The sequence below is a fragment of the Mobula hypostoma genome, chromosome 2, assembly GCF_963921235.1.
Source record: "Mobula hypostoma chromosome 2, sMobHyp1.1, whole genome shotgun sequence".
Classification (NCBI taxonomy): domain Eukaryota; kingdom Metazoa; phylum Chordata; class Chondrichthyes; order Myliobatiformes; family Myliobatidae; genus Mobula; species Mobula hypostoma.
The window spans coordinates 135,039,089-135,062,573 of NC_086098.1; the positions used below are offsets into that span (position 1 = coordinate 135,039,089).

The following is a 23,485-nucleotide window of genomic DNA, read 5'->3' on the forward strand; positions in this document are numbered from 1 at the left end:
TGCAAAGGTGAGCTGCACTCTGCTGAACCAGAATTTTCGAAGGGTTTTCTTTTGTAGTGGAGGAGTGGGCATGGGTAGGAGGCTAAATAAAAAGGGATGTGTGACCTTGTGGGAAGTAGCTTGTTGGAGCTGAGAGGATGGAAGAGAAAGAGGGTATTCTTATCAAAAATGGTCAAGTAGTTTAAATATAATTTGCTTCTGTTGTCTCATTGGGAATCAAACGTGGCTTGTCTGCTGCACATGCCAGGACTGAAATATTTGCTGAAGGCCAAAAACAGAGGGAGAAGTTCATGAGGTCAGACTTTACCACTTCACTGAAAAAAAACTTTCTTACATTCCACAGAGACCAATTTATTGGTCCCCAAGGGGATTGCCCTCAAAATTACCAAAAGGATCCAAAATGAAAGGCAAAAGAATTGCAAAAAGTAGCTACATCAATGTTTTCTGAGAAATTCATTAGGCTCATGAGAAGTAAAAAGAACATTTTCTTGCATTTATTATTCAACTAACTCAACTTTGACAGATGCACATACATGCACACACATTTCTGGTTTATGTGGCGTGTCTGCCGGGACTATAAAATGGACAGAACTGCCCATTAAAAGTACATCAGCTGAACCAAATGATCTGAGTCAGTTCCAAATAGTCCAAATGATTTACACTGGATGGAGGTGTTGATAGATAGTTGGGTCTGGAATGGACATGGATCAGGCACTTTGTAGTTACTTTGCCAAAGAGCTCTACAGTAACAGAGATGCTCTTCCTCACTAATCACCTCTCAGTCAGAAACCAAAAGAGATCAAAGCTTGTTCAATTGAGTTTGCTAAATGGAAGTGGTTGACTCCTTATTCACCACACACGTGCAAGAAATCTTGCACCTGTGTTATTGTGGTGGAAAACTAGGTGAATATGATCACCAAAACAAAACACTTAACTTTGTTTTAATTCAACACAAGTCCGGGTCGGCAGCAAACGAACCTGGGAGACTGAAAGAATGAAGGGCAGAAATGCTGGTGGGAAAGTTTCCTTGTATTTTCACAAGGAAGGAAAATATTCCATTAGAGAATTTGCTCTTTCAAAAATATATGACCTAATCTTCTAACTTAACAAAGATATAGATTCTGATTTACCCTCACTTTGCGTTACCACTTTCACTTCCATTGTGAACATTACCACTTTCTCTGGTAATGCTCCCCAACTCTTTCTGCGCTGTATTGTCAACTGCATTGGAGCTACTTCCTGCACCCATGCTGAGCTCATCAATTTCATCAACTTTGACTCCAACTTCCACCCTGCCCTTAAGTTCACTTGGTCCATTTCTGACACCTGTCTCTCCTTTCTCGATCTCTCTGTCTCCATCTCTGGAGACAAACTGTCTATGAACATCTTTTATTAACTTAATGATTCCCATGGCTACCTTGATGATAACCTTTTCCCACCCTGTCTCCTGTAAAAATGCCATTCCCTTTTCTCAGCCCCTTCAGCTCTGCCACATCTGTTCCCTAGATGAGTCTTTCCTTTCCAGACCATCAGAGATGTCCTTCTTCTTCAAAGCATGGGGTTCTCCTTCCTCCACCGTTGATGCTGCCCTCAACTGTATCTCTTGCACTTATCCGGACATCCAGCCTCAGCCCATCTTCCCACTGCCTTAACAGGGTTAGAGTTCCCCGTCTTTACCTGCATCCAATACATTGTTCTCTGCAACTTCTGCCATCTTCAATGGGATCCTACCACCAAACACATCTTTACCACCCTCTCCCAACTCTCTGCTTTCCACAGGGATCACTCTCTCTGTGATTCCTTTGTCCATTCGTCCTTCCCCACTAATCTCCCTCCTGGCACTTATCCCTGTAAGCATTTTAATTCCGATCCCCATTCCCTTTCCAACATCTCAGTCCATGGCCTCCTCTACTGCCACAATGAAACCATCCACAGGGTGGAGGAACAAAACCTTATATTCCACCTGGGTGGCCTGCAACCTGATGGCATGAACAACGATTTCTCTAACTTCAGGTAATTTTCCTACCTCCCCTCTTGTTCCATTCCCCATTTAGCTGCATTCTGATCTCTTCTCCTCACCTGTCTATCACCTCCCCCTGGTGCCCCTCCTCCTTCCATGATCCTCTCTCCTCTCCCATCAGATTCCTTCTTCTCCAACCCTTCACATTTTCCACCTCTCACATCACCCCCTCCCCCATCCATCTAGCTTCACCTTTCACCTTCTAGCTCATCCTCCTTCCTCCCCCCCCCCCCACCCCACCATCCTATTTTGGCTTCTTTCCCCTTCCTTTCCAGTCCTGATGAAGGGTCTCAACCCAAACCATCAACTGTTTATGCCTTCCCACAGATGCTGCCTGCCCTGTTGAGTTCCTCTGACATTTCGTTTGTGTAAACCTCATTTTGCTCTGATTTTTGGGCAGAATAAAACTTGCTTCAGAATAAACACCCTCTTCAAAATCCAACTGAATACATGCTCAAAATAGGGGGGAAGAGTGGATGCGGATGAATGCTATTAACAGCACTGGATAAATATCTTTCCTCAGCCTAGATAAGGATAGTGCTCTTAAGCTAAAAACTCACCCTCAGGAGGAATGGGAATCCCACAAACAGACCATGCACTCACTCTGGATAACATCTTTCTCCATTCCCGATGGATCTTGCCCTTTAAAATTACTGCAATTCAAAATTCTAACAATCTTCAATGAAGGTTTTTTTGTTTTCCACTGCTTCTCACCTATAAAGCCTTTCTGTTCATCATCCAAAACTCTCCACAGCAGTTCTCGATGAGAGCTGGGGATCTCGGGTGCCACCAGTTTCACCAGCTGCCTCCATTGAGAGTCCAGGACTGAAAATTCTGTTCCATTCTTTGTTTTCAATATGTTAAATGCCTCAGTCATTTTCCGATGCTTCATATAAACTAGCTTTCTTACTTCATTCTGGAAAGTAGCGTGATAGTTTTTGATACAATGATAGAAAATACAAGAGCAGAAATGCAAATACAGTACTTAAAGTCAATCGAAAAACAAATATCATCCGGTTTTTTTTCTTCACTTTTTAGATTTAAGAAAATTGCATCAGGGTTTGTAGAAACTATTTTGCTGATGGTTAGCATATAGACGGCCTGGGTTCAATTCCGGCCACTGCCTGTAAGGAGTTTGTACGTTCTCCCTGTGACCATGCAGGTTTCATCCAGGTGCTCCAGTTTCCTCCCACAGTCCAAAGACGTACCAGTTGGTAGATTAATTGGTCATTATAAATTGCCCCGTGATTAGGCCAAATAAAATCGGGGGCTTGCTAGGCAGCATAGCTCAAAGGGCTGGAAGGGTCTATTCTACACTGATAAAATAAAATAAATATTTGCTGAGCCAGAATGTGCTGACATGGCCCATGATGCATTAGCGCTCCATGGCACTTTTGGGGCCCAAAGGTTGAAAGCTGAGGTGGGAGTGATGTTGCCATAGTTATTCTGAGGTGCTGAGGTCAGCAAAAGGTGATGAGGCCTAAGATGGCAATTCTGGCACCAATACCTACGAACTCCCATAGCCATTCTGATGGCCTGTCGACAGTTTGTACCAAAGTATATCCCACTATTTTCAATCATCTCTGATGAGGCGCTTAACTCAGCCAAGATAGATGTAGTTAAGACTAAATTAAAAGAAAATTTGCAATCAATAAAATGTCAAAATATTTTAAATGATGCAAAACCAAATCAATCAAAATAAAGGAAAACAAAGGAAGGCACATAACTCCATCTGACACCTGTTACACTTCAAAGTATAAAGTACATTTATTATTAAAGCACGTATGCAGTATACACCCCTGCGATTCGTCTTCCCACAGACAGCCACAGAAAAAGAAACAGCATGGAATCTGTTTAAAGAAAACATAAAACACCTAACATGCAAGTAAAAGAACAAATCATGCAAACAAAGGGGCAAATAACGCACAGAATCTTAAACATCAAACTGGAGAGTCCTTGAGAGGGTCTGGGAACGTTCAGCTTCGTTCAGTTCGTTCCAGTTTAACTCTGCATCGTTCGTTGACTGCATGCCGCAGAACCTGTCCTTGTCGAAGAGCCCTGATCAAAATCACGCAAAATAGCAATTTAAAAAAGAGCAGCCAGAAAGAAATAATATGAACCACAGAGTCCTCTAAGAACGAGTGCAATCCACAAGCCGTGCTGATTGAACCTTGCCCAAGGTCCAAGACTCCCGCACCACCCTCCGGCAGCAGTCAGCGAGAGGGAGGGAGACCAGTCAAACGCAGGCAGACCGCGCTGAACACCCGCTCACTGTCTGCTCTCATCCTCATTGATTTCAATCTTGTTTTAATTGGCGATATCAGTGAGTCACGGAGCCGATCAGGGGTATGCTCTCCACCATTAGGCCGCACTCTCCGTACTCAGCCTTGCTCTCAACCACACCAAATTCCCTCAGACAGCAGAAGGCTCAGGTTGTTCAGCTGGCCCAAAACACGATATCAAAATGTAAATTACAGGCCCCAATCGCCCACAAATTAGCAGTATAAGCATATTGAAAAGAATTAAGGGAAGAAATAGTTTTGTGAACTTTCTGCAGGACATCACCATTGGCTGCGTTGGTCACTGGCGCCATCTTGCCAGACACTTGTACTGTCCAGCAGTGAGTACACTAGCAGCTGGCTTCTGCTACAAGGCAATGCTATTAAGATACCCATTCTCTGGAAATACAAAACGAGGAGAAGTACAATCCAAGCAGCTAGCACACATAGAACAGAGACCAGTTCAGCCCAGAAGCAGGCCCTTCAGCCCATCAAGTGTGTGCCAAACATGGTGGCAAATAAAACTAACCCTACAATACCTCACTAGACAACTGCCACAACCAGCAGCTACCTTTCTGCCTCTTACTTGGCTGCCTTGTGGCACCAAAGCTCTGTAGTTCTGCAAGGATCAAATCACTTTTTAAGAAGAGTACAACACAGGGACAGGCCCTTCAGCTCACAATGCTGTGCTGAACTAATTAGATCCCATTCTTTCCACATCCAAGACACTCTTAAGCACCCTCCGGAAGGGTGGCAGGGTGGAGATGCGTCTCTACCAAAGCATTCCTTCCCTCCACTAGCCTGCGAGTCAAGGTGAAGTACCTGCTTAGCGATACCCTCACCGATCAGGGTCACATGAAGCTGTGAGAGCAGGTGGTGGACAGTTGTACGAGCAGCTGGTGCATACCACAAGTCAAGTGAAATGTTGTTTAACTACATGCATGTATATAACATACGGAATGTATATAAACAAGACAACATTTCTTCGAACCAAGGTATAAAGCTCACAACCCACATAACACATGATAGCCTATGAAGGCAAGGAGTCGATTTACACGTAAATTAGATTAGATTAGATTCAACTTTATTGTCATTGTGCTGAGTACAGATACAAAGCCAATGAAATGCATTTAGCATCTGACCAGAAATGCAAAGAATAATGTTATTTACAAAATAACTGCGAATAAAATAAGGGCTACAGCACACAAATATAAAAGTACTGAGACAGTACAATACAGATGCAATACTGCTTAGCGCTGTGATGAGAGGTTCAGCAGTGTCACAGCCTCGGGGAAGAAGCTCTTCCTGTGCCTGCTGGTGCGGGAACGGAGGCTCCTGTAGCGCCTACCGGATGGAAGGAGAGTAACAAACTAAAGTGCATTAATATTAAATATTGTAAGGTACAGAACAGATTAAACAGTGACACTTCAAATACGATGCAGCCAGGAGTTCAGGAGCCTAATGGCCTGGGGGGAAAAGCTGTTTCTCATTCTAACAGTTCTTGTTTTTGTGCATCAGAGTCTCCTGCCTGATGGTATAAAGTCAAAGAGGATGCTGGATGGATGGTTGGGATCCTTAATAATACTAAGGGCCCTGCGTACGCAGTGCTGTTGATAAATGTTCCCAATGGATTGTAGGAAGACCCCCTATGAGGCGGAGCGAAGTTAAGATGGTGCTAAACGGTGACTCTTTTGCTATCATCTTTGGAAACAGCTCTATTTCCATCTTTCATAGCTTTATTTTTCCCTTTCGGGGTTCTTTTGAAGACCCTGACCTGGAGTTACAAGCTGACTTTGGTTCTTTGTGGGAATGGGACCCGTTCTCGGGGTTTCAGGACTGGCCGTTGTTCGGCCTGAGAGTCCAACTTGGATTTGGAAGCCTAAGATCTCGGGGCTCTGGAGACGGGCAGATCGAGGGTCGGTGTCACAGCAGGAGACCCGTGTGTCGTCGGGAGAGTCGAAATATCTATGGCTATGGGCCCGAAGACCTGGGATCTTTGCGATCTTCGGGCACAGAGCTCAAAGAAAGTGATGCAACAGACTTTTAACATCGTAAAATGGTGAGTTGTTTGTTATGTCTCCCCACTCACTGGGAAAATGGAGACATCTCTTTCTCCCTTATTAGGGAGAGACAGAGAACCAGTGGTATGTTGAATGCAGGGTGAAACGCAAAGTCTTTGGGATAACTGCAAGTCTGTGTCTTTGCTGTTGCTTTGCTCACACGAGTGCTTGGTGGTGGATGCTGATGGGGGGGGATTGTTGCTCGCTGCCGCTTATGCGCGGAAGGGAGGGAAGCTGGGGGGGGTACTTTGGGGTTCTTATGTTTAACTGCCATTCATTCTTTGGGGCACTTCTGTTTTCGTGGATGTTTGCGAAGAAAAAGCATTTCAGGATGTATATTGTATACATTTCTCTGACATTAAATTGGACCTTTGAACCTTTGATCCTCCCAGCTGTTCTCACAGTCCTTTGTAGGAACTTCTGGTCCGATGCTTGGCTGCTCCCAGACCAGATGGAGATGCAACTTGTCAGGACACTCTCAATGGTGCTCCTGTAAAATGCAGTTAAGGTGGGGGGGCCTTGCTTGCCTCAATCTTCTTAGGAAGTGGAGGTGCTGCTGTGCCTTCTTGTTCAGGAAGGGGTGATATTAAGGGACCAGGTGAGGTCACCTGTGATGTGAACTCTCAGGAACTTGGAGCACTTAACTCTCTCTATGGAGGAGTCATGTATTCGCAGAGGGAGATGGTTCATCTGCACCCTCCTGAAGTCCGCAATGATTTCCATTGTCTTCTCCACATTCAGGTTTAGGTTGTTTTTCTCACACCAATCCACCAGCCACTCCACTTCCTCTCTATACTCCGTCTCATCATCGTTCTTGATAAAGCTGTTCTGTCATCTGCAAACTTCCTGACGAGGTTTGAGCTGAATCCCGCAACACGGTGGTATGACAGCAGCGGGCTGAGCACACAGCCTTGGGGAGACCAGTGCTCAGCGTAAAGGGACAAGAGACGTTACTGTTAAGAAGTCCAGTATTCAATTTCAGAGGGAGGTGTAGAGACCCTGGTTTGCCACCACTGACGCCAGGCAGGCAATCTCTGAAGAGCATTGATAATGGCTGGCATCACCCCTCTTGTAAAGACACTGCCCAGAAGATGGTAATGACAAACCACTGCTGTAAACAAAAATTGCCAGGATCAATCATGGTCACGGAAAGAGCATGATCGCCTACATCATATGACATGGCACATAATGAACGAACGGTAACATTAGACTCCACCACCATCCCTGACAGCACATTCTGGGCGGCTGCCACTCTGTGTTAAAAACCTTGTTGCACACGTCACCTCTGAACTTGTCCCCCATTCCCCACCCTCCACCTTCTGTACAAAATTTAATGATAATCAATTAACACAACAGTTGTTCAGGTAAGTGATGAAAGGGGGTGAAAGAATGAAGAAGTATTATAAGCGCAAACACAGTTGCAAACAATTCTAAAACAAGTCCAGGACTATTTCAACAATAAAACTAACTACGTTAGAACTAGATACTACTTCAAAGAAAACAAACCAGATGAAGATAATTAAAATATATTATTGAAAGAATCAAGATAACTAGATGAAATATGTAGTCAACACAAAGTTGCATTTAACAGGTTAATTAAGCAGTGGCGTGAACCTCAAGGCCATTAAACTAATTTTGTATCAATAACAGGCAAAGTCCTAATTGAACAATGTGGAAGGTGAACATAAAATAATTAGGGTCAGAAAGCAGCATCAAGAATGATTGCAGAGCTGTGGACAAAATAGAGAGAAACTCAGATATTTATAATTATTCTAGACTGAGATGGCCCTTGAATTTTAAAAATTAGAGTTTAATTTGTACTGGAAGCACAGTTTTCAAGTAAGGCGACGTTAGGAGCCAGAAGTTGCTAATAAAGGTCATCTCAAATTCAATTTTTAAAATAGCATATTATGTTTTAACGGTCTTGCATCCTCCACACAATTACATACCTTCAAATGTTTCTTGTAGTCATTGTACACAACAGCCAGGAAGAGAGACATAAAGACATAGGTGTTCACTATTATAAAAATGATAAAGAATATTGCATAAGCCCAGCTGATCTCATAGGCAGGCATCCTGAAAAAAAAAACAGAATAAATCGCATTTTGCAGATGTTTCACAAGCCAAGCACAACAGTCTGAATTAGAATTTGTCCTACAAGCAGTGGCATAATTGCCATTCTATCTCCAGACACCACTCCCCTTATCAGGGCACACGGCCGAGGAACTGCAGGGAGATTGCACATCTGCTCTTTAACCCTTTCCTTGCCAACATCCGTGGGCTCAGTCTTTCCAAGTGAAATTGAGTTCACACGTTGGTGTTTTACATGGTGTCCAGATGTGATCTCCACAATACAGGAGAAACCAAGTGCAACTTGGGTGACCACTTTGCCCAGACCCTCAAGCGTCCTTCCCTTAACTCTCCATGCTCCCTGACTCAACTTTGGCCTCCTACATTCTTCCAACAATGACCAATTTGAGCTTGAGGAACAGCGCCTTAGCATCTAATTGGAAAATTGTAGCTCTTTGGGACTTAATAATGAATTCATGTACTGTATTTGGGATAAGCAGCCACAAATGTTTCTCTCTCCACAGATGTCGCTGGATATGCAAAAACTCCATTAATCCAGTATGTATAACAGATTTACAAAGTTACTAGGAACTATCTAACACATTTTTAATTCGCTTTAAAGTATCACATTGATGGCTCAGTGTCCTCAGAATGTTGAAAGGGAGTCGGTCCCACAGAGTTAAAAAGGAACGGGGGAAACCAGCACTCAGTGAGAGAGATGCAGAACCATTGGGATTTCTGAACAAACTGGACACTGCAGTAATGGAATTTTTTAAACAGGATGATCAGATTCAATTTGTGTTTATGTTTCTTATCTCCAAATGCAATATTTAGAATCTTCCTTACCTTCACAACTTTGATCTGCTTACCAATCACAGATATTCCTTCTGACTGGGGGCTTCCTACTGTAAGTGAGCCTTAAGGCTGATTTATACTTCTGTGTCAAATCGACGCCATAACCTACGCAAGTGGCCTAAGCGCGTTGTGAGCATTTATACTTGTGTGCTGGTGTGTCTGCGTCGCTCTGCAATTCGGGCACATCGTGCATGCGCACACAACTGCCCGTGCAAGGCTTCATGGTCACGGTAGTCTTTCTCCGGGTTAACAAGTTTAAAGCGAGCGTCTTTTTTCGTAAAAGCGAAATATGTCCTCCATAATTTCGAAGGTCTGTAAAGCTTTATGGAAAACATTGCAGCCAGAGTTCCTTCCTTGCCCTTCAGTCGCCCAATGGGAAGCTATTGCAGCGTACGAGGAAATGCGATGCTACCAAGCAGACCAATCACAGTTGTTGCAGTCTGCGTTGCTGCGACATGTAGTTACAATTTGGGAGAGGTGCGCGTCAGACTACGGTGTAGGGATCCACGTAGGCTCTGCATAGGGTTTGCAGCTACGCCGTACCTGCAGCGTCGATTTGACGCAGCAGTATAAATCAGCCTTTAGTCTCACCTATACCACTGCCACACTTTATGATCAGCATTCTACCTAAACCGATTCTCTTAACGCCACAAAACATTGCCTCAGACCTGCTAATAAGCCCCTTACCCTTGCATTTTGTACATATGCAAAGATGCTAGCTGGCAAGGAAAAACAATTGGTTGATGAAATCCATTCTGATGAAGGGCATACGGTCTGAAATGTTGACCTTTTCTTTTTCCACGGATGCCACCTGACCTGCCCAATATCTCAGGCACATTTTGCTTTACCTTAAACAACATACTTTGTCACACATAGATGGCAAATTTCATTCCAAATGCCTACCCAGTGATGCCTGAAATTTACTTTATTGAGGATGTCAGTCACATGATCCAATGATGTCACAATAAGTGTAGCAGATTCAACAACATAAAAGCTTCTATGGATTTGTCCTTACATGTAACATGACGCAAACAGGCTGTGAATTCCCACCGAATGGCATTGGTCTTTTTGACCCAAGAGTCTCCTTTGAGGTTTCAGCTCATCTTTCTATTTTGTTTCCTACCAATATAGCAGTCTGCTTTCCTCTGCCATGGACCATGCCATAGACCTGCAGAGCATCAAGAAAGCTCACCTCTGTCCCAGAATACTGACGGACTTTTACCGCTGTACCATTGAGAGCATACTCACCAACTGCATCTCAGTGTGGTATGGCAATTGTCCCATATCGGACCGCAAAGCGCTCCAGCGTGTGGTGAAATCTGCCCAGTGGATTATTGGCACCCAGTTGCCCACCATTGAGAACATCTACCATAAATGCTGCCTGGGCAGGGCGAAAAGCATTATCAAGGATGCATCTCACGCTAACCATGGACTTTTTACTCTCCTCCCATCTGGTAGGCGCTACAGGAGCCTTCGCTCCCACACTAGCAGGCACAGGAAGAGCTTCTTCCCTGAGGCTGTGACCCTGCTGAACCTCACATCACAGCGTTAATCAGTATTGCACCCATATTGGACTGTCTCAGTACTTTTATATTTGTGTGCTGTAGCACTTACTTTTTATTCACAGTTAAATTTTGTAAATAACACTGTTCTTTGCATTTCTGGTTAGATGCTAACTACATTTCTTTGGCTTCGTATCTGTACTCGGCACAATGACAATAAAGTTGAATCTAATCTAATTTAATCATTTATCTCCTTTTGCTTCAATATTACTTACTACACCACAAGCACCATTTCTATATTCAGCAAAAGCTTCTCTGATAAGGCACAACAATGTTTCAAGCCAAAATTGGTCCAATCCCAGCATCCATCGCTGCTTCGACAGAGTAGTTAACCATCTTCCAACACATTTGCTTTTGCTCTCCTGCCACGTTGGCTCAAGCCACATTAACAGAGAGAGTAGTCACAATCTGACATTAACCAAGGGGTCTAGGTTGGGAGCCCCTGCATAACAACCATACTTGAGAAACTTGTGAGTGTACAAATCACCCCCCACTACTAGTCCCAATGCAAATTTATTAGCTTTAGTTGTCTATTCTGTTCATTTTTAAAATTAATTTTCACCCGTGGGAATGTTTCATCACATCCACTAGGCAAACTGCTCTGTGACATGTATTCAAAATTTAGATGATTTCACAAAATTGCTTCGTTCACCAGCCTTCTACACCTGAAGATGGAATGTTTTGTTTGAGTTCATTTATGTGGGTAATTGAAGTTTCTCCAGCAACTCATCCAAATGGCTATTCTCTGTCTGCAAATACAGACAGCAATATTCAAACGGATGAGCAGCACAGGTAAATCTTGGTCATAATCTCACCCAACCCTCATGATCCTGAAATTAAAGAACATTCGTCTGGATTGTTTTCCTGCATGTGTAAACTTTCCAAGATGTGGATTATGTTGTGTGCCGATAATTAATTCAGCACATCAGGAAATGAAATCTGTACCTTCTCTGATATTTATGGTTTAATAATACACAACAGGATACACACTTCTAGAAAGCTCGCTGCAATGCAGTGTAAAAATCTCAAAAAGTGTCCAACGTGGGAAACTATCAGTAGCTTTAAAACACAATTAATTCATTAATAGTACTGATCATTTAAGAGGTTTCAAAGTATTCTGCAACCTGTAGTTTCTGTGGGTGATTAAAACCTCATTTTTGACCAATACTAGAAACCATACAAAAACTACAGCACAGAAGCAGGCCTTTTGGCCCTTCTTGGCTGTGCCGAACCATTTTCTGCCTAGTCCCACTGACCTGCACACGGACCATATCACTCCATACACCTCCCATCCATGTATCTATCCAATTTATTCTTAAATGTTAAAAAAGAACCCACATTTACCACCTCATCTGGCAGCTCATTCCATACTCCCACCACTCTCTGTATGAAGAAGCCCCCCCTAATGTTCCCTTTAAACTATTCCCCCCTCACCCTTAACCCATGTCCTCTGGTTTTTTTCTCCCCTTGCCTCAGTGGAAAAAGCCTGCTTGCATTCACTCTATCTATACCCATCATAATTTTATAAACCTCTATCAAATCTCCCCTCATTCTTCTACGCTCCAGGGAATGAAGTCCTAACCTATTCAACCTTTCTCTGTAACTGAGTTTCTCAAGTCCCGGCAACATCCTTGTAAACCTTCTCTGCACTCTTTCAACCTTACTTATATCCTTCCTGTAATTTGGTGACCAAAACTGAACACAATACTCCAGGTTCGGCCTCACCAATGCCTTATACAACCTCATCATAACATTCCAGCTCTTATACTCAATACTTTGATTAATAAAGGCCAATGTACCAAAAGCTCTCCTTATACAACCTCATCATAACATTCCAGCTCTTATACTCAATACTTTGATTAATAAAGGCCAATGTACCAAAAGCTCTCTTTACGACCCTATCTACCTGTGATGCCACTTTTAGGGAATTTTGTATCTGTATTCCCAGATCCCTCTGTTCCACTGCACTCCTCAGTGCCTTACCATTAACCCTGTATGTTCTACATTGGTTTGTCCTTCCAATGTGCAATACCTCACACTTGTCAGTATTAAACTCCATCTGCCATTTTTCAGCCCATTTTTCCAGCTGGTCCAAGTCCCTCTGCAAGCTCTGAAAACCTTCCTCACTGTCTACTACACCTCCAATCTTTGTATCATCAGCAAATTTGCTGATCCAATTTACCACATTATCACCCAGATCATTGATATAGATGACAAATAACAATGGACCCAGCACTGAACCCTGTGGCACACCACTAGTCACAGGCCTCCACTCAGAGAAGCAATTCTGTACCACCACTCTCTGGCTTCTTCCATTGAGCCAATGTCTAATCCAATTTACCACCTCTCCATGTATACCTAGCGACTGAATTTTCCTAACTAACCTCCCATGCAGGATCTTGTCAAAAGCCTTACTGAAGTCCATGTAGACAATATCCACTGCCTTCCCTTCATCCACTTTCCTGGTAACCTCGAAAAACTCCAATAGTGTAACTCCAACTATACTCATCTTCACTCAGATTCAATTATTAATCTCCAGTAAGTAAAGTTTTACCATCAAGTCACTGTCCCACTGTGTTTCCATTTTCCCTGCTGCTACCTGGAAGAGTTCCGTTTCCCAAGAGTTACTTTGTCACTATTATTTCCGTATATTCAGATACTCCTACACCGAGTGTTCCTCATGTACATACAATCAGTCCACATATAGAAGTTAACCTTGTGTATGTATGGCCTGGAGTAACAATAATTTCATTTTCCTTTACACTCGAGTACTGAAGAATGACAAAATACAATGCAGAATCTAGAAGTCTCTACATTGGCCATTAGTTTCCAGTAAAGAATAATATTATGAATGTATTAAACATTCAGATACCAAATGTTTAACATGAAAATGCCTGGAAGCACATACATGATGTCTGGGCTGTTGGCTGTTGTCACTAGCACGTAAAGACTGAAGAATGCATCCAAGTAATTACTGAAATATGCCGCTCCTTCTACTGTGGTGAGTTTTCTGTAAAACAAAGGGCGTATTAATATTATGGAATGCAAACTAGAATCTATGATGGAGGATGTAAAGGGCAGGTCATCTATGAAGGCATACAGAAAGTTTTTTTCATTTAAATGCACAAAACCTAGTAAATCTGATGGTCATTTACTGAAACATTAACAAAATTTCCCCACAGATATCGCTTGGTCTGTCAGTCAGCCGCAGAATTTTGATTTTATTGAGATAAATATTTTTAACATCAAAAAGATCAAGGTAGCAGGAATTTATACACCATGGTAGTTCATCTGGCTTGTCTCTTAATACACCATGGTAGTCCATCTGGTCAGTGTCTGAATACATCATGGTAGCCAATCTGGTCACTCTGAATACACTATGGTAGTCAATCTGGTCAGTATCTGAATACACCATGGAAGTCAACCTGGCTTGTCTCTTAATACACCGTGATAGTCCATCTGGCCAGTGTCTGAATACACTATGGTAGTCCGTCTGCCCCCTCTCTGAATACACCATGGTAGTCAATCTGGTCAGTATCTGAATACACCATGGAAGTCAACCTGGCTTGTCTCTTAATACACCGTGGTAGTCCATCTGGCCAGTGTCTGAATACACTATGGTAGTCCGTCTGCCCCCTCTCTGAATACACCATGGTAGTCAATCTGGTCAGTATCTGAATACACCATGGAAGTCAACCTGGCTTGTCTCTTAATACACCATGGTAGTCCATCTGGCCAGTGTCTGAATACACCATGGTAGTCTGTCTGCCCCCTCTCTGAATACACCATGGTAGTCAATCTGGTCAGTGTCTGAATACACCATGGTAGTCAATCTGGTCAGTGTCTGAATACACCATGGTAGTCAATCTGGTCAGTGTCTGAATACACCATGGTAAGTCAATCTGGTCAGTATCTGAATACACCATGGTAGTCCGTCTGCCCCCTCTCTGAATACACCATGGTAGTCCATCTGCCCCCTCTCTGAATACACCATGGTAGTCAATCTGGTCAGTATCTGAATACACCATGGTAAGTCAATCTGGTCAGTGTCTGAATACACCATGGTAGTCAATCTGGTCACTCTGAATACACCATGGTAGTCAATCTGGTCAGTATCTGAATACACCATGGTAAGTCAATCTGGTCAGTGTCTGAATACACCATGGTAGTCAATCTGGTCACTCTGAATACACCATGGTAGTCAATCTGGTCAGTATCTGAATACACCATGGTAAGTCAATCTGGTCAGTATCTGAATACACCATGGTAAGTCAATCTGGTCAGTATCTGAATACACCATGGTAAGTCAATCTGGTCAGTGTCTGAATACACCATGGTAGTCAATCTGGTCACTCTGAATACACCATGGTAGTCAATCTGGTCACTCTGAATACACCATGGTAGTCAATCTGGTCAGTATCTGAATACACCATGGTAAGTCAATCTGGTCAGTGTCTGAATACACCATGGTAAGTCAATCTGGTCAGTATCTGAATACACCATGGTAGTCAATCTGGTCAGTATCTGAATACACCATGGTAGTCAATCTGGTCAGTATCTGAATACACCATGGTAAGTCAATCTGGTCAGTGTCTGAATACACCATGGTAGTCAATCTGGTCACTCTGAATACACCATGGTAAGTCAATCTGGTCACTCTGAATACACCATGGTAGTCAATCTGGTCAGTGTCTGAATACACCATGGTAGTCAATCTGGTCAGTGTCTGAATACACCATGGCAGTCCATATGGCCAGCGTCTGACTACACCAGGGAAATGGAAGAGATACGGATGCTGGCAGCATCAACAGCGGTGGAAGGGGCAAAATGTTTTTTTCCACTTCTCATTCTGGCTTCGGCCTCTTTCCTCTCCTGTCCGGTTGTTTATTTTCCTCTATAGATGCTGCCTGACTTGCTGAGTTCATACAGAATTTTGTGTGCATTGCTCAGAAAAATACAACTCATTATTTACCCAGTTTCTGTTAATGGAGCCGTGGTGTTTTTGGAAAGACCATTCAAGCAGTTATTTCATAAGCAAGATACTATGACATATTTCATTCAAAACGAACTACATCAATCGAATTAGAAAGATCTTATGCAATTGCTCAGGTTATATATGTTTGTTTTGGACACAAATTGGCAGCAGGTTATGGAATGATCTTAGACGTGTGAAATAGGCAAGAAAGAAAATGCAAGAGTTAGAGTAACTGTAGTAATCCATTAGCTTTACCTTTTTGCAAACAACTTCAAAGCCATAAGGGAAAACACCGCAACACTGAACATAAAGAGTATAAAGACATAGCTGATCTCTGGGAGAGTGTTGCGGATATTCCTGAAGGCCCTTCTGAGCTGAAATGAAAGAAACATTAGCAACTACATTAGGAAACAAGGGTTTGAAGTTAGCTCCTATCATGACACAACACGTTGGATCTACAAAGTACCACAACATACAGCATTTGAGAAGACTATAAGATTTCCTTCTTTTTGGTAATAATTAATGTGCAGGGTATTTAATGACCCTCCCCACCTGCCCATGATGGTCCAGTATGTTACACTACTGAAGAACTTCTGGTGAAGATGTATCCACGGTGTGATAAAGTAGTTAGATCCAGTATTTAAGACCTAATCGTGAAGGAATAAGACCATATGACAAAGGAGCAAAATTTGGCCATTCAACCCATCAAGTCTGCCCTGCCCTTTCATCATGGCTGATCCATTTTCACTCTTAACCCCATTCTTCTGCCTTTGCCCCGTAACCTGTCACGCCCGACTAATCAAGAATCTATTAACCCCCACTTTAAGTACACCCGATGGCCTAATCCCCACAGCCACCTGTGGCAATGAATTCCACAGAATCACCACTAACAAGATTTCTCCTCTTCTCTGTTCTAAATGGACATCCCTCTACTCTGAGCCTGTGGCCTCTGGTCCTAGACACCCCCACTATAGGAAACATCTTCTCCACATCCACTCTATCTTGGCCTTTCTACATTCGATAGGTTTCAGTGAGATTCCCCCTCATCATTTTTCTACTTTCAGTGAGTATAGGCCCAAAGCCTTCAATTGCTCCTCATGCAATGACCCTTTCATTTCTGGAGCTATTCTCATGAACCTCCTCTGAACCCTCCCTAACTCATCCTTCTTAGACAAGAGACTCAAAACTGCTCACAATACTCCAAGTGAGTCCTCACCAGTACCTTATAAAACCTCAGCATTACATCCTTGCTTTTACATTCTGGTCCTCTTGAAATGGATGCTAACACTGTACTTACCTTCCTCACATTGACTCAACCCTTAGGGAATTTTGCACGAGGACTCCCAAGTCCCTTTGCAGCTCAGAATTTTGAATTTTAGACCATAAGACACAGGAGCAGAATTAGGCCATTCAGCCCTTCAAGTCTTCTCTGCCATTCCATCATGGCTGATCCCAGATCCCACTCAACCCCATAGACCTGCCTTCTCACCATATCCATTGATGCCCTGCCCGATCAGGAAATATCAACTTCTGCCTTAAATATACCCACAGACTTGGCCTCCACCACAGTCTGTGGCAGAGCAGTCCACAGATTCACTATTTGTCTTCTGCTCATTTAGAAAATAGTCTATACCTTTATTCCTCTTACCAAGTGCATGACTATACTCTTTCTGACACGACAAGGACGGGATTCTGCAGGTGGAGTTCACACCCTTGCTTTTATCTCTTTTCTTGACAGTGGAAACCACACGTTTAGGGAGGCATTGTTGGAGGGCCTTGTGTAGTTATTACAGTACTCTACAAGGTACATACTGCAACCTCAGGTTTATAATCTATTGCATAGGACAGCAGAACGCCACCACCGCAGGTTGCCCCCCAAGTCACACACCATCCTGACCCACAGACCCTCCATCTTGCCCAGTCCAAGTCTTGAAATGCCCTATCCAATGATAGTACACATATCAGAAATTTTACAGCAGTTCAAGGGGCATCTCACACTATCTTCTCGAGGGCAATTAGGGACAGGGAATAACAGCTGGGTCTCAAAAACACCTATATCTTATGACAGTTAAACTGGTTATTACCAGGGCATTTAATCAGATAATAAATAAAGCTCACCTGACGACTTTCAGTGAAGTTTACACAAAATAGTGGTCTCAAGACTCTTGACCACCTGACTGCAGGATATCCGTTTTCTACTAAAACCAAGTATACAATCATATCCACTGATGTGAGCTGTAAGTGGACAATGGATCATTTTAGAAACAATGACTTCAGACAGTTAATGCAAATCACATTAGAACTCAATTCAGAAACTTGCAGGAGCCTGGCATAAAGTAGTATGGAGCAGGAAAAGACATAAAAATTAGGGTTACACAAGGATAAATAACTTCATATTATCCTCCCGATGGAAAATGCATGCACTGGGATGCAGGCAGCTCAAGTGTTGTGACACTCGAGGGAGTTGAGGAGTGTGCTAGGGACATAAAGGGAATGGAGCATGGAGGAGAAGGGAAGAAAGGCAACAAAAAGAAATGCAGAACATCAAACAAAAAAATTTTTCAAAAGGTTTAAATAAATCAAAGAGAGAAATTGGGAAAGTGGAATCTCAGTTATCATTAAGCCACCTGCAGCCATTAGCTTCAGATAAGCATTTTAAGAAGCACATTATGTTGCGTTACAAATCCTTTAATAAATGCATTTATTCTGTTTTGTAAACACAGCCAAATGTAACAAATATATTTTAATATTTGATCCTTGTTCTTTTCTGAAGTAAGAATAAGTCCTTTATTTGCGAATACGTGTACGTGTCGAAAATTGTAAAGATAGCATTTTATTTGGATGATATGAAAACTGCTCATTAGCCACTTCAAAGACTACAGACTGACAGAATACAATGAACTGTTATCAACCGCTCATTAAACTGATCGACATAATGCTGGAAGGAATCCCAGCTGTTCGAACAGCTATGTCCACCATTCTCTCTCTCTCAAAATCTTTGCCTTTCATCTGGTTGTGACTGCCATCCAAAATGAGAGTACCCCAGCACAGAAGGTTGCCCCTTTTTATATACGTATACCCTTGAAACCACTTACCCTACTACTTTCTCATGGTATGGTACCAGGTGGTAGCTGCACATCTTTTTCCCTTTCTCAGACAAGCATGTTGTTAAAAGCATTTCAGGACGTATGTTGTATACATTTCTCTGACATTAAATTGGACCTCTGAATCATTATCTACTCTCAAGGCTGTGAACGGGTACTATTTAATAGGCATTCGTTAGTCTCGTGAGACCATGTATTTGCGCCTTGGAAGGTTTCCAGGGCGCGGGCCTGGGCAAGGTTGTATGGGAGACCGGCAGTTGCCCATGCTGCAAGTCTCCCTTCTCCACACCACTGATGTTGTCCAAGGCAAGGGCACTAGGGCCAATACAGCTTGGCACCGGTGTCATCACAGAGCAATGTGTGGTTAAGTGTCTTGCTCAAGGACACAACACGCTGCCTCAGCTGGGGCTCGAACTAGCAACCTTCAGATCAACTAGACCGACGCCTTAACTACTTGGCCACGCGCCAACACGGGTACAATTTAACACTCTCAAAATGTTCCCACATTTCCAACTAACACCATTTTGTCTTAAAATCTTCATGTTGCATTACACATTTCTGCACAAACCAAGGGGCAGTCGAATATGACTCGTGGTAAATTTAACTCTTTCTCTGACGCATTGGTAAACATGACAATCGACGTGATTAAAACAAGATCCAACAAACAACAAAAGGCTGAAAAAACAGGTCATTTGTTTTGGCGCTGATTCACCTGCATTCAGGAAAAACTTCTCCTGCTATCATTGACAAAGGAGCGTCTTTTGCTTACATTGCTCCATATCCTGATACATTGATTCCCAGACTGCTGATTACCTAGATCAGGGATTCCCAACCTGGGTTAATGGTAGGTGTCCATGGCATAAAAAAGGTTGGGAATGCCTAACTAGTAAAAATCCTGCAAGTTTATTCAATTTATACACTCACCAATATGCCAACAATAACACAGATGTTCTTTGCATCTTTCCAAAACACTTTTGTGGGAGTGACTTTTGAGAAATGCCAGAGTCGAATGGTAAACATCAGCAGACAAATAAATTCTACGGTTGAAGTAACCTGTCAAGTTCAAAAAGAAGCAAGTGATAAATTATTGAAAGTGGTAACTCTGGGAATTGAATATCTTACAAAAAGATGTCATTGAAGGTCCCAAATTGATAAAACCACTGTCAAGACATTTACAGCATTTGATAATTTGTGCTTTAAAGTAGTAGTTTTTGAAACCAAACAAAACTAATTGAACTGGAGACAAATATTATTTGCGCATGTTTGCTCTGTTAAAGTACAACCACAAAAAGGCGAAGGTTGTTAGAAAATAAGAAAAGCAAAAATATTTGAGAAGGAAGCTGCCCATGACCAACGATAAATCAGAGGAGAGATAAAAGAAAAGAGGTGCAAGAAATAAATGCGATGCAGGTGAGGGCTCAGTGAACTCTCATAAAAAATAAATGCGATGCAGGTGAGGGCTCAGTGAACTCTTATAAAAAATAAATGCGATGCAGTTGGGACTCTAAACCATCACAGAAGAAGCAACTATGGGTAGGAAGGAGATAGATTGTCATCAGAACAGAGATGATAGAGACAGAGGAGGTGAAGGCGTAATGTTTTATCAGGCTCGCAGGTCTGGCGAGTGAAAACACTGACTGGGAATAGGTATATTAATCATTTATTTACAAACAGTAGCAATTCAACCAAACAGTCATGCTCCAAGTTACAGAAACTACACAGCTGAATATTCAACAAACATACTTAGTTAAAAGCACGCGCAGAGCATACCTTCCCAATAGTTATGTGCACCACTTGCCTTAAACAAAAGGAAGAGAGGGAAAGCCTTTTCCACATGCTATTTTATACCTGGGATATTTGAAGCTGGACACCAAGCAGCTAACCAATGGTAAAGCAGCTGCAGTTCCTAAACTAACCAACTAACTAACCAACTGACAGGCAGAATAAGCCACGCCCCTCACAGGAGTGGGGGCAGGGGGGGGTGTTGTGAAGGAATGATACCTCTACCAGAAAGGGTGGGGGGGGTGGTATGGTTCTGATAGCGACAAGTGTCTTTGGATGTCTGTTGCTTATTTATCCTCAGAAATGAGGATAGCATGATCTATAAAGAGCATGGAAGATTCAGAAACAAAGCAAGTGAACATGGTGGAAACCAGCAGCTGGAGCAATAAACTTATTAAGTTCTGTTTTAGTGCAGGAAACAGCAATGATGCAGTTCCCAATAAACAAGAAAGATGTTTAATTAGGATTGAAACAAAGACTGTTCCAGGTATGCCACAAAGAGACAGGCAGAGCTTCAGCTACACAAGTTGCCATTGGCCTCTGACCTGCGTAAAAGAAGGATGACTCAATGCTGAGCTCACATCTGGAGGAAAAGCTGGCTTTAAAGTTCTAGATCTTAATAGGTCCAAAGGTGACATGACTGAGATTCAATCCTTCCTCTGTTTTGTGGTCAGGAAACAGATTGTCAGTGTATATTTTCCTCTCAGGGACTGGGAATATCAAAGAATATTTTTGGAAAATTTCCTGATAAATTAACATACATCTCAATTCCAAAATGCAAAGGGCCTTTACTGTGTGCACAAAGTCAGACATTAATGGGAGTTCCAATCCATCGTCCAGAGTCCAAACACAAAAATATCATATGAATCAATAGACTTCAACAAAACATTGGTTAGTCCGCATCTATTCTCTCTGCCGCCTGCTATATTGTCCTGACAGAACTTTGCACATTTCAATAGGACTTCTTACCTTCTAAATCCTCGTGAACAAAGACTGCATTTAAGGATATCGTAAACAACAGGAATTCTGCAGATGCTGGAAATTCAAGCAACACACATCAAAGTTGCTGGTGAACGCAGCAGGCCAGGCAGCATCTCTAGGAAGAGGTACAGTCGACGTTTCAGGCCGAGACCCTTCGTCAGGACTAACTGAACTCTTCCTTCTGTTAGTCCTGACGAAGGGTCTCAGCCTGAAACGTCGACTGTACCTCTGTTAAGGATATCGTACATTGTTCTGCTCACCACACTACAAAAATGATATGGTAGCAATAGAGAGAATGCAGAAAAGATTCATCAGGGTTACCTGGAGCGAAGGGCTGTAATGATAAGGACAGATTATGTAAGCTGTGTTTTCTTCCCGCTGGAACATAGGAGCCTGAGGGGTGACCTTGCAGAGGTTTATATATTATGAGGAGACTCAATCAGAGAGACAGATAGTCAGAGACTTTTTTTTTCCAGGACAGGAGTGTCCAGAACTAGATGACACACTTTGAAGGTGAGAGGGGAAAAAATTAAAGGAGATCTGAAATTTAAAGAAGAGTTAAGAGACTGGTGTCTATCTAGAACCCACTGCCAGAGGAAATGGGAGAAAGAAATACAATTACAACATTTAGAAAGGCATTTGTACAGGTACATAGATAGGAAAGATGTAGAGAGACACAGCCCATATGTGGGCAAAATAGGATTAGCGTAGATGAGCATCACAGCCAGCACGGACAAGGAACACAAGCAAACCCATTTCTTTACCATACAACTCCCTGGTTCCATGACTGTTAAACACCAGAAGGAAAAATGTTTAGTATACAACATGAAAGACCTTTTTCCTGCCAACAGCAAGATGAGCCTTAGGACTCGCACCACTGGGATCAGGAACAGTTATTACCCCTCAACCATCAGACTCCTGAACCAAAGGAGACAACTTCACTCAGCTTCGCTTGCCCCATCATTGTAATGTTCCCACTTTCAAGGACTCTTCATCTCATGTTCTCAATATTTATTGCTTATTTATTAATTGTTATTTCTTTCTTTTAGTATGTGCACAGTTTGTTGTCTTTTGCACACTGGTTGGACACCCAAGTCGGTGTGGTTATTATTGTATGGATTTATTGAGTATGCCCACAAGACAATGAATCTCAGGTTTGAATATAGTACTTTGATAATAAATTTACTTTGAAAGCTTTTGAAAGAGAAACAGGAGCATGAGTAGGTCATTCAAATCTTTGAGCCTTTCACTATAATCATGGTCAACCCTGTACTTTATTTCCATGCTCTCCCTATATCCCTCAGTATTCTGTGCACTGAGAACTATCTCTCCCCTTTAAACACACACATATTGATTTACTCTTCACCATCCTGTGGTAAGGACTTTCCACGGGTACAGCACACTCAGAGAAGAGATTTCTGATCTCATTCAATAAAGGTCTCACCACATATCAGACCCTGTGTCCTTCTGTCTGAAAACAGTGGGAGAAATATTCTCTCCACAACCCATCTAACCTAACCCTGACAGAATTTGTATGTTTCAGTGGGATTTCCTTTAATTCTTCAAAATTCTAGTGAATACAGACCCAGCCAGACTGACTTCTCCAAACTCCAGGAATCAGTCTAGTGAATCTTTAGATAATCACGCCTGTATTTTTAGGGAAAGGATTAAAACTACACACAAGACCCAGGCCTGGTCTCACCAGGATCCTGTACAATTGTCATAAGATAACTTTGCTTCTGTACTGAAAGCTCTTGTAATGAACACTAAAATATTATTTGGCACTTTAACTGCTTG

At 42.5% G+C, this 23,485-nt stretch overlaps 1 protein-coding gene across 2 annotated transcripts in view; it reads right to left on the minus strand.

The window, feature by feature from the left end:
* tpcn3 (two pore segment channel 3) overlaps nucleotides 1–23,485 on the minus strand; it is a 59,936-nt gene that overhangs the window by 23,088 nt on the left and 13,363 nt on the right. The window contains exons 1-7 of one of the 2 annotated variants that reach the window (XM_063072830.1): nucleotides 20,724–20,810; nucleotides 19,850–19,978; nucleotides 17,940–18,056; nucleotides 16,077–16,195; nucleotides 13,755–13,856; nucleotides 8,309–8,435; nucleotides 2,735–2,936 (exon numbers count right to left, since the gene is read on the minus strand). In XM_063072830.1, the coding sequence (XP_062928900.1) occupies nucleotides 2,735–2,936; nucleotides 8,309–8,435; nucleotides 13,755–13,856; nucleotides 16,077–16,195; nucleotides 17,940–18,056; nucleotides 19,850–19,945 (763 nt within the window). In that variant the 5' untranslated portion in view covers nucleotides 19,946–19,978; nucleotides 20,724–20,810. Of the gene's footprint in view, nucleotides 1–2,734; nucleotides 2,937–8,308; nucleotides 8,436–13,754; nucleotides 13,857–16,076; nucleotides 16,196–17,939; nucleotides 18,057–19,849; nucleotides 19,979–20,723; nucleotides 20,811–23,485 lie in introns of those variants that run through there. The other variant, XM_063072821.1, reaches the window with a different exon arrangement.